Source organism: Panthera tigris, chromosome A2, assembly GCF_018350195.1.
Source record: "Panthera tigris isolate Pti1 chromosome A2, P.tigris_Pti1_mat1.1, whole genome shotgun sequence".
NCBI lineage: Eukaryota > Metazoa > Chordata > Mammalia > Carnivora > Felidae > Panthera > Panthera tigris.
In genome coordinates, this window is record NC_056661.1 from 83,684,389 (window position 1) to 83,696,576 (window position 12,188).

Consider the following 12,188-nt stretch of genomic DNA (forward strand, 5'->3'; position numbering starts at 1 on the left):
CATAGTTTGGCTATTTTACACAATGCTGCATAAACATAGGGGTGCATGTATCCCTTTGAATTAGTGTTTTTGTGTTTTTTTGTGTAAATACTTAGTAGTGTGTTTCATGGATAATAGGGTAGTTCTGTTCTTATTTTTTGAGGGAACCTCCATACTGTTTTCTACAATGGCTGTACCAGTTTACATTCCTACCAACAGTGTACTCAGGTTCCTTGTTATCCATATCCATGCCAACACTTGTTGTTTTTTGTGTTTTTTATTTTGGCCATTCTGACAGATGTTAGGTGATATCTCATTGTAGTTTCGATTTGCATTTCCGTGATGGTGATTGATGTTGAGCATCTTTTCACGTGTTTGGCCATCTGGATGTCAGCTTTGGAGAAATATCTGTTCGTGTCTTCTGCCCCTTTTTTAAATTGGATTATTTGTTTTTGGGGTATTGAGCTGTATAAGTTCTTTATATATTTTGCATACTAACCTTTTTTCAAATATGTCATTTGCAAATGTCTTCTCTTATTCAGTAGATTGCCTTTTAGTTTAGTTGCTGTTTTTCTTTGCTGTGTAGAAATTTTATCTTGGTGTAGTCCCAATAGTTTATTTTCGCTTTTATTTCCTTTGCCTTACGAGACCTATGTAGAAAGATGTTGCTATGGCCTATGTCAGAGATTAATGCCTGTGTTGTCTTCGAGGATTTTTATGTTTCCAGGTCTCACACTTAGGTCTTCAGTCCATTTTGTGTTTATTTTTGTGTGTGGTGAAAGAAAGTGGTCTAGTTTCATTCTTTGGCGTATGGTTGTCCAATTTCCCCAGTACCATTTGATGAAGAGATCGTCTTTTTCCCATTGTGTATTCATTCATTTCTCCTTTGTCGGAGATTAAATGACCATATAATTGTGGGTGTATTTCTGGGTTTTTCTGTTCTATTCCATACTACCAAAAGCATGGTGTCACAGAAATGATTTCATTTGAGTTGGTGAAAATACAAAAGTAGAATGGTAGTATATGCATCGGATTACTTTCTAGAGGAAAACTTTTAAAGTGGTGTTATACATCACGTGTATAACAACACATGCGCCTCTGTGTCCCTTTTGATAATTTCTCAGAGCAGGCTGTGGTGGTGTTTGGGATACCATTTTTATTTTAGTTTAGCCTAAAATCAACCTACCTCCTGCTAAACCCCTACCTGCTAATTATAATTAGTAGAGAAAGTTACAAAATGTTCAATGTTGCTTAAGCCTTAGTCCAATATGATTAAACAGCCCATTTATTTTTTTATTGAAGTATTATTAACATGCAGTGTTGTATTAGCTTGAGATGTACAACATTGATTTCACAATTCTATACATTACTAAATGCTAATCACAAAAGTGTGGTCACCATCTGTCATCATACAGTGCGATTACAATATTATTGACTACATCCCTTATGCTGTACTTTTTATTTCCGTGATTTACTAATTTAGAAACTGGAGGATTATACTGCTTAATCCCCTTCACCTGTTTTGTGCATCATTCCCTGCCCTCCATGCAAATACACACACCTCTCCTCTGGAAACCATCACCTTGTTCTCTGTATTTATGAGTCTATTTGTTTTTGTTGTTGTTTGGTTTTTTGTTTTTTAGGTTTCACATATAAGTGAAATCATAGGGTATTTGATTAGCATAATACTCTCTAGGTCCACCCATGTTGCATATGGCAAGATTTCATTCTTTTTAATGGCTGAGTAAACAGTCTGTATGGTTTTCAGATGAAAATGTTTTATCACTTGCCATCCTCCCTTCCTGGCTGTTATCCATAATTGGTGTGAGGGTCAGTGTGTGAGTGGGAAGAAAGGGCAGAGTGACTTACTACAACTCATTGTAACGGGGACAAAGTAGTCCCTTAGATGTATTGTGCTCTGTCTCTTCTAGTCATGAACATGATAGCTCTTACCTAGGTGGCCCTGGTATCACAATCAAAGTGTCTGGTGCAATCAGTGATGGTTGCATAGAGCCTTCCTGCTTGAGCTGCCTCTAACTGCGGGCCTCATAATCTCTCACCTAAGTCTGTGTAGGGCTGTGTTCATCCCACCTGCTATAATGGGCCATGTAGTAAACCCAGTGTCTGTCAACTTAGTTTCCACATTTCCTGAAAATAGGATGTGCCTTGGTTGGTAAGGAACAACCTCAAATGCTCCCCCACCTAAACATAGTGTGGTCCTTTTTAGTGTCCATGTTGATAAAGGGCTCCATTTAGGATAAAGTAGGGGGCGGTAGGGATGATCATGAAAGTTTGGGTAGTAAAAGTAATTTGCTGTGATTAGAATGTGAGATTTATATACATGAGTGATGATATGGGGATATGAGTTGAAGCAAATGAGATTTTAAAAGATAATTTTATTCATATTCAATCGAGAGATATGACCCAAGTTTTTCTAAATAAAGTGCATAATTTTGAGTCAGTATTATTATGTACAATGTAAAAATTTAGAAATTACAGAAATATTTGCAGAATAAAATTGTCTTACTCAGATATAAGCATTTTTTGATGTATTTATTTTAATGTAATTTTTTGCATGAATATATATTTATAGCTTAATACTATATATGTTTCTTTTTATCTACAAATTATTTTTTTCTTGGTCAGTTAATGTTAATTCATTATGCATTAAGTCTATACTCATTAATTACTGATTTCTTTGCCTTTCACTTTATTTGTGGTGATGTTTTTAAAAAAATGTTCATAGGTTTGGGGACTTCTTTATATGGTTATATATTTGCTTATATATTTAAACTAGACAGCTCTTAAAAAATTTGTCAGCATAGTGGTGCCTAGGTAGCTCAGTTGGTTGAGTGTCCAACTCTTGATTTTAGCTCAGATAATGATCCCAGGGTCATGGGATTGAACCCTGTGCCCTGCACTGTGCTGAGCATGGAGCCTGGCTGATATTCTCTCTCCCCCTCTGCCCTCTCCCCCTCTGCCCTCTCCCCCTCTGCCCTCTCCCCCTCTGCCCTCTCCCCAGCTCATGTGCTCTCTCTCTAAAATTAACTAACTAAATAAATAAGTAAACTCATCAGCCTAAAGGGGGGGAGCCAAGTTTCTGCCTTCTCATTGCCCCAGCATCCCCTGAGCATTGTCTTAATATACATGCTTAGAAGAAGACCACAGGCACACCTAATTTCTGGCTCATACAAAGGATGAGGAGAGAGAATCCAAGTTTACATTTTTCTTTTACACAAATCATTTCCTTTGATGAGAAATGTGTTGATGTGGTTTACACCTAGCAGCAAGTGAGGACGGAAAATATAGTCTTTAGTTGCCATGTTCCCAGCCACTACTCCTGTTACAATAGGTGAGAACCCGTTTTAATGGGCAATCACAAGCTTCCACCACACTTTTCCTTTATTTTTTCCGGTTTTTAACAGAATTCTCCCTTTCCACAGTTCATGGAAATATTGTTACATTTTCTAATACTTTCTTCATGGTGTATTTCCTGCCTGCCTGCCAGCCAGCGAATATGTTTACTTCACTCCTGCCATGTGCTAAGTGTAGGAGAAAACTTGGAGGACATCATGGTGAAAAACATCAAGGCTCCCTTCCTTCATAGCTTATAGTCCAGGGCGTGAGAAAGACATTAAACCAGCAATTCTAGGAGTGACCCATGGGCCTAGGGGTCTCTGGACCATTTTCATAATTGTACTAAGATGGTATTTGCCTTTTTAATTGTGTTGTTATTTGTTGTGATAGAACCAAGATAATAATAGGTCAAAATACTGAATCATGTCAATAGCACTAAATTGTACTAATAGTCATTGTATTCTTCACTACTGTGCACTTGTGATAAAAAATGCTCAAGTTGTAAAAATCATTGTTAAATCTTGACCATTAGGTACATACCTCTTCAATATGCTGTGTAACCAAATATGAAATATACCAAAGTATGCTGCCATATTCCAAACCATGTTTGTTATCTTGAGGAAAGATAGTTGTATGATTAAGTTGTGAATTGAACTAGTTGCTTTTTTCCTGGAATACCATTTATACTTGAAAGAAATTGTGGTATAGTCCTACTTGGGGATTTGGCAGAGTTAGTCTGTCATTGCAAGGAAAATAGCTAACACTGTTTGTTGCCAATAATAAAATTAAAGGTTTTAAGCAAAAAAAAATTTTTTTGAAAATTTAAAAAACTTATCCATAGCACTGAGAGCTTGATATCTTTCCAAGACTTAAAGTCTTTTCTGATGATTATGGGTAACATTAATAAGATGATTATATACATATAATATAGATAATATATATTGTTATTATTTGGTATTAAAAATACATCAACATTCAATTCTGCACAGCTCAGTGAACTAATTTTCAAATCAAACATGGGTAAAATACCCATCCAAGTACAAGATAGACCAATGAGCTGTAATGTATCAAAGTACGAAAAGTTTATAGAAATGCATTATGACCAGTCTTTACCCTTTTTTATTTATTTTTTAAATCTTTTTTAAAAATGTTTTATTTATTTATTTTTGAGAGAGAAAGAACACAAGCAGGGAGGGGCAGAGAGAGAGGGAGACACAGAATCTGAAGCAAGCTTCAGGCTCCAAGTTTTCAGTTCAGAGCCTGATGCAGGGCTTGAACCCATGAACTGTGTGTGAGATCATGACCTGAGTCAAAGACCATTAACCAACTGAGCCACCGAGGTACCCCAAAGCTACCCTTTTTAAAATTTTGGTATAGAATCAAAGAAGGCTATCTACAGTTATCTGTAAGTGCTGTTAAATTGCTGTTCCCTTTTCTGATAATTACATAATTATGTGAAAATAGTTTTTTTATGTACCTCAACCAAAGTAAAAAGTAATTACACTATATTAAATGCAGAGAATTGAGAACCCAGCTGCCTTTTAATAACCTATTTGCAGAAATGTAAAGCAATATTACTTATCTCACTTTTTGGAACAGGGGAGACCTAGTCAACAACTAAATGATTACAGTTACTCTGATCACTAATCCAGAAAAAAAAAGGAGGTGACCTTTCTTCTACCTCTTTCGTCTACCTGGTTCTTTGTCTTTAGCTTCCATCAGAATCACTCTGAGGGTTTGTTAAAATACAGATTGTTGGGCCCCCTCCCAGAGTGTCTGATTCAGTAAGTTCTGGGTGGGTTCTAGGAATGTATATTTCTTAAGTGTTGGTGATAGTGTTAGTCTTGAAATCATACTTTGAGAACCATTGTTCTGTTCCTTTGGATTTACTGAACAAATGTGTATGAGTTACCATCTGTGGGAAGAAAAAAAATTAAGTTTATTTTAAGAGTGTGTGTGCAAGTGGGGGAGGAGCAGAGATAGAGGGAGAGAGAGAATCCCAAGCAGGCTCCACACTCGGCATGGAGCCTGATGCAGGGCTCAGTCTCATGACCTTGAGATCATGACCTAAGCCGAAATCAAGAGTCAGATACTCAACCAACTGAGCCACCTAGGTAACCCAAAAGATCAGAGCTTTTAAAAGGTAAGTAGTACAGATATAGAAACAATGACTGGAAGTGTTTGTAGTTGCCAGACTTGGGGACTTAATTAAAAATTAAACAATAGGATGTCAAGAACTATTCAATATTTGAGGCTTTACCTTACTTACAAGCTAACACATTAGCTTACTGCAGTTGTATGCTAACTTCTGTCTTCAGAAGACAGGAGTTGCCTGGTTCAGAGATAAAAAGGACTTTATTACAACAATTGTAGTTGCCAGAAGATCTGTATTTATGGCCATTTACCAAACCCCAGTACCTTAAGAGCAACATGAAGAGAGCCACCTGATGACCGCACAAGCATTGGGATATGTTGGGGTAGAGGAAACCTGAATTGACATGGTCTGCCAGGAAAAAGCTTCCTGTGCTGCCCACAGTTGTCTCCTTTTGTCCTACCTTTCTAGAGTAGTCTTGAGTGTGCAGTCATTCTTGCTCAGTGTAGTAGTATGGGACCTATTTCAGGCATGAATGGCTTAGGGATTAGTTTTATGGAGAGTTAACATTGAGAAAGTCCAGGGACTCCTGGCTCATTTGGTTAAACATCTGACTTCAGCTCAGGTCATGATTTCCTGGTTCACATGTTTGAGCCCTGTGTCAGGCTCTCTGCTGACAGCTCAGAGCCTGGAGCCTGCTTCAGATTCTGTATCTCCCTCTTTCTCTGCCCCTCACCTGCTGGTGCTGTCTCTGTCTCTCTGTCTGTCTCTCTTAAAAAAATTGAGAAAGTTGGTCATTTGGGCAATCTAGATTCTGGTGTTTATAGTCATTATCAAATTGTTATATCTTAGAATGCCAGATATATTCCATAAATATGTATATATTTATTTAAATAGTTCATAGCTTCTTATAGCCAACTTAGAAAGATTTTTAGGTTATGATTCCTGTTGAGGAATGATAATTAGAAACAAAATCTTCTCCCAACCCAGACATCCTCCTTACAAAGGTAGCAGAGAAAGAAAACATTTTTATCAATTTTTGAATAAGCATTGAACCAGAGTTTGGTGTATGTTAGAGGCAGTCAACTAAGAGATTGCAAAGATGGAAAGGAATCTCATTCCATATATAGCCAAATGAATACAATTTAACTACATACATGTTTTCAAGTTAGATTTAACTAGTTTTTAAGTAAGAGGCTTGACAGCCTTATACACATACTTCATCTTAACTTTGTTAGTTGGATAGACTATTTGTGTTAGCTAATTGGCCTTACCCAAAGGAGAAACACATCTCATATCTTTATGACAGGAAGTAGCTTTGCATCTTGGAGCAAGGTACCCACCCAAGTTAGGCTCCTACCCTTCCACAGAAAATGGAAGATAGGGTTGCTATCTCTCTTGATGTTTACATTTCAAAGAAATGGCTGCCAGTCTCTTGAGAAAGACATTCTGGGTCATAAAGCTGACCCAAACAAGGCCTATTTGTTTTTCTTTTCGTTTTTTTTTTTTTTTTTTAATGTTTATTTGTTTTTGAGAGAGAGACACACACAGAGCATGAATGGGGGAGAGTCAAAGAAAGATGGAGACATAGAATCCGAAGCAGGCTCCAGGTTCCAAGCTGTCAGCACAGAGCCTGATGCGAGGCTCGAACCCTGAGCCAAAGTTGGACACTTAACCGACTGAGCCACCCAGGCTCCCTGGCCTGTTGTTTTTCTGAAGTGTGTGTGTGTGTGTGTGTGTGTGTGTGTGTGTGTGTATCACACACACAAATTTGAAAGAGGAAAAAGGTACTTAAAATTCTAATTTTTCTGAAGTAAATGTTCTAAGGATAAGGAGGGGACCATTATCTCTACCCGTACTTTCAGAGGGTTTAATAAAGCCTCATATCTTTATTTTTATTTTTGTTTTTATTTGATTTATTATCATTTTTTATTTTAGAACATGTGAGTGGAAGAGAGGGGCAGAGGGAGAGAGAGATGCTCAACCGACTGGGTCACCCTTGTGTAGCACCATGATAAACAGAAGTGACTTTAAATGCAACTTGTAATTTGGTTTTATTCTCATTTAAACTAAACTGTAATGTAGTTTTATTCAGTGTAAAATTTTGAAATTGTTAAATTCTACATGAAATTTGCATTTCTTAAAAGTGGAATGTCAGGAATTCAGAATAAAATAACTAAATCACCATTTTAATAGCTGAATCGCATGTGATACTGGGCAGCTTGAATCCTGAACCAAGAAATAAATGTTATAAATGTGACCCTAAGCAGAGAATTGGACAAAGAATATTCTTGGGGGCAGGGGGGAATAAGTGTTTGGAAGAGGTTAGAGGTTCTTTGTCTTTAAATTACTTGCAGTTAAAACTTCAGATTTACTATACTGCCCTTTAACAAAATCAGGGGCAGATACTATTTGATTGTTATTTTATAATGGTAAATTATATAATCCTAGTGAAAGAATTAGAATCTAGGCAAGGGTTATTTTACTTAGATCTTGATTTGGTTTTTGGTTCCATCCTCCTGCTTGTCCTAAGTGAATGTGTTTCCCTTTCCCAAATCTCATTGTTAATAGGTGGCTATGCACATGTGACCCCAGACTGCGATGAATTTCCTTCCTCTCAGTGTTACTGTGGTGGTGCTCTTTGCTACCATCTGAATGATGCGTTATCATCAGATGCTGAGCTCCATTTCATACACCTGCTGGGTTTATTACTGTTTGCTCTCAGAGATGCAATTTTCTTTCTTTTTTTTTTTAAGTTTATTTATTTTGAGATAGAGCAAAAGCAAGGGAGGGGGTAGAGAAAGAGGCAGAGAGAAAACCCCAAGCAGGCTCCGTACCATCAGTGCAGAACCTGATGTGGGGCTTGAACTCATGAACTGTGAGATCATGACCTGAGCTGAAACCAAGAGTTGGATGCTTAACCAGCTGAGCCACCCAGGTGCCCCAGAGATGCAATTTTCTATTAGCCACTTCCTCCTTAAAGAGAGGCCCGAGGGACCCTCTCAGTGATCCCAACTTTGACTTTATAACTATTGGCTTACTGGCCTACCATGATCATATTGCACACCTCCGTGGCCCTTTGCGAGTTAAAATCTCCCTTCCTAGAACTCTGAAGTCTCTCATTTCACACTGACCAGCTTGTTCACAGTTACTTCATAAAGTCTCTTAGTCACCTTGACCGGCCTGACCTTGCGACCACAGTGGTCACACACTTTGATCTTTCCATACGTACATAGTGTATATTCCTTGTTTCTCCTTGAAAGAAGGGTGCTCCCAACTCTTTATAATCTGCCTCTGGATTTAAAGGGAAAAGCAATAGCTGCCTAGTTAGGTATTGCTAGGAAAATTGATCCTTTCCTCCTTTCCCCTGCCCTTCCACTACTTCGGAGATTTTTTTTTTTTTTTTTCCAGTATCGCTTCATGTCAGTCTCTCAAACACTATTGTGCTAAGATTTGTAAAGAACAACTTTTAACTCTTTCCTGTGTGCTGTGTGGGAAGAATACCAGTATTTAGAATGTTGGAACCCTAAGCAGGCAGCATTTGTAATTTTCCTATTAGGAGAATGTCTGCATGAAAATGAGAACTGAAAACTAATTACATAAATTGCTAAGCTTTGAAAGACTCTTTTCAGCATTTTTGCCTCTAGGATATCTATTCCTCAAAGAGCACCTTGTGACTAACGAAGAAATTAGGTGGATATCCAATTAATAACACTCCCATCCTCAATCTTTAATGGTAAACAGATTTCAGGATATTTTGAACCACAAGCCATTGACCAAGATGCTCCTTGCAAAGTAATCTAAGTGTCCCATGTTATTATTTTAAAAGATATGAAATGAATCAGAAGTTAATATTAGGAAAATTTTTTTTCTTGTTAAGATTATAAAATTCTCATGTTAACTCATAATTTTTTTTTCTATTTCTGATTTTACCCCACTTGGCTCTCAGACCTCACTGGCTTGTATAATGTGAGCCTTTCTCTGGGCCTTTCAGTTGTTGAGTTTGACTAAGAATGGTCTGTGGTTCATCAAAGCTCACTATGCCAGTGGAATCACCACTTCTGTAGGTGGTTATGGGGATCTGGAAGGTCTCATCTTCACAGCATGGCTGCTACTGACTAGCTTGGCAGTGCTCTAGAAACCCAGAGGGCCGTCTTGAAGATAGCCCTGCCGGGAACTGCCTAGGGTATGTTAGGTGGGTGGATCTCTCTTGAATGAGAGAAATGTGTGAGCCATAATGCCTACAATGGTGCTTTTCACAGAGCCAAGTACACTGTTGCTGATTAATAAATAATGGATTGTTTATCTTGGAATTGTTTTTATTGGCAGATGCCCTGAAAGAATCAAAGGCTGTCTATAAATGAAGAATGCCCTCATTATTTATTCAGTTCCCGCTTTTCTACTTAATGTGCTGGTATCTTGAGAAAATTTCTTAAATATTAAATCACAAGTAAAGTTTAAGCAGCTTTTTTCCCCTAGATTTTCAAATACGCCGTTTAACTATGATCTGTTCTCAGATGTCTCTGATTGGGTGTGTGTGTGTGTGTGTGTGTGTGTGTGTGTAGCTGGAGAGGGATGGGAGCAAAAGGAACAGCGCCCAGAAGTTTGACATCTAATTATAATAGGCACAAATAGCTTAAATAAATGCAAGTACATTTTGGGGTTGATTGTGTGTCTAGCACAAGTTAGGGGCTGAGACTTCAAGAAATATTCACAGAAACGTGCAGAGTGAGGGGCAGCAGGGATCACAGGGGTAGTGGCTCAGGAAAGGTTGATAAAGGAGGTGAATTTATGGTTGGTGGAGGATAACCAGGGTGGTAATAAGAAGCAGAGTAAATTAAATTTCGGCAGGGGAAACAGTATGTTTGAAGACTTGTGGTGTGGTCACAGTAGGTATTCTCGGAACTGTAAGTTGTTCAGTAATGCTGGATCAGAAAACACTGTAGGAATGGCCGTAGGAAAATGGGGCCCAGATAATAAAAATCCTAGCTGTGTCTCTCAAACCGTGATAAATAGCTCTATGATATGTAGCCCTGGCCAAAGACAACATGAAGGGAAATGATAGACTTGTCTTATCTTCTTTGGTGTCCTTTGCTCAGATGTTCTCTGTATCTAGCAATCAGAACGATCCTGACAAATAGTTGATATGATGTGATGTAAAGGTATCAGCTACTGTTAAGTGTGAAGGATAAAAGGGCTCTACTTTTATGAAGGGCTGTTTCCTTAGTAATATTTTTATGTGATGATGGCATAATGCTAGGAACCCAGATTGTGAAGAGACCTTGCGTATATGTAGAAAGTGAAGGAGCATTTTGAAAATGGATTTTTGACTTGGGTGACAGGAAAGCTGGAAGAACATGGGGGAGAGACATTTCTGTCCTCCATACCATTGGATCACCATGCTAGCACATTATGTTGGCCTTGTGTCAGATGTTTAATAACGGTGGTTGAACATGCATTGCATAGACATAACTTTTAATAATATTTTTAAATTATTTGTTGTATGGTTTGGACACCACTGCCATCTACTTCATATCTGTGATGAAGCAAAGGTTAAAATTAGAATAACTGACCAAACAGAACATCTTCCAAGAAGGAGCAAAATTTTAAATAAAACTAATTTATAGTGCTTAAGTTTAAGTTATAGAATTGAATATTTTTATTGCTTTAGTGAATATACACAGACAGCAATAAAAATATTTTTTAGTTGAGTTTATTGAATTTAAGTATTATGAAGTAATAAACAAAAGGGACTTATTCTTGATAATTTTTCTATATGTTTGGAAACCATTAAAGATTGTTTTGATATCGAATAAAATTCAGCTGTTCAGAGACAGAGAAGGTGTGTATGTGTGCCTGTTTTGGATTGGATATAGCACAAGGATGCAGTTAGAAATCCTTTATTTTACTTTTTTTTAGGTGCTGGTGAATCTGGGAAAAGCACAATTGTGAAGCAAATGAAGTAAGTAGACTTAAAATATTAAATTTGTTTTTTTATGTTTAAGTGTACCCTTCCATCAAAGGAAGTAAGTTGTTTTGTGTTTTTCTTTTTGTCTCATTAGAATTATCCATGAAGCTGGTTATTCGGAGGAGGAATGTAAACAGTACAAAGCGGTGGTCTACAGCAACACCATCCAATCAATTATTGCTATCATTAGGGCCATGGGGAGGTTGAAGATAGACTTCGGTGACTCAGCTCGGGCGGTGAGTTGTTAAATTCATTAGAACAGGCCTGTTGGAGTACAAAGAATAACTTTTACATGATAATACCATACTATATAACGTAGATTTATCCACGGTCTCGGGACCCTTTTATAAAAGGACAGTGGTGAATGAAGTGAGTCAGAAGCTTTAGAAGTGAGGACCTAAGAATACACAAGATTGTGTAATCTTCTTTTTATAACTAGAATTTTTTCCTTATCCATCAGGTGATTTTGACAACTCCATAACCATGCAATATTTTCTGTATAACATGAGATACTGGGTACTCATGTATTTCCATGATGATTTTTAGTAGTTACTGTGGAGTTTAGTAAACTTCCTGTGCTGATTCTCTTCAGAATTTTTTTTTTTCATAATTTGGAATGCTGATATAATCTAATTATTTTATTTATGCCCAGCCTAAAAAGCAATCTAATCTCATATAGTGGAAATGGTATAAAATCTTGCCTGTCTTTGAATAGGAAAATATTGGCTGTTAGAAAACATGCATCAGAATTTCAGAGCTAAAGGGATTGAGGACCTTAGGAGACCTGCAAGT

The 12,188-nt window shown here is 37.4% G+C and overlaps 1 protein-coding gene across 3 annotated transcripts in view; it reads left to right on the top strand.

Moving 5' to 3' along the window:
• GNAI1 (G protein subunit alpha i1) overlaps positions 1-12,188 on the top strand; it is an 84,615-nt gene that overhangs the window by 43,916 nt on the left and 28,511 nt on the right. For all 3 annotated transcript variants that reach the window (XM_042965276.1, XM_042965296.1, XM_042965286.1), the window contains 2 exons: positions 11,348-11,390; positions 11,491-11,632. In XM_042965276.1, coding sequence (XP_042821210.1) covers positions 11,348-11,390; positions 11,491-11,632 — 185 coding nt within the window. The remainder of the gene's footprint in view (positions 1-11,347; positions 11,391-11,490; positions 11,633-12,188) is intronic.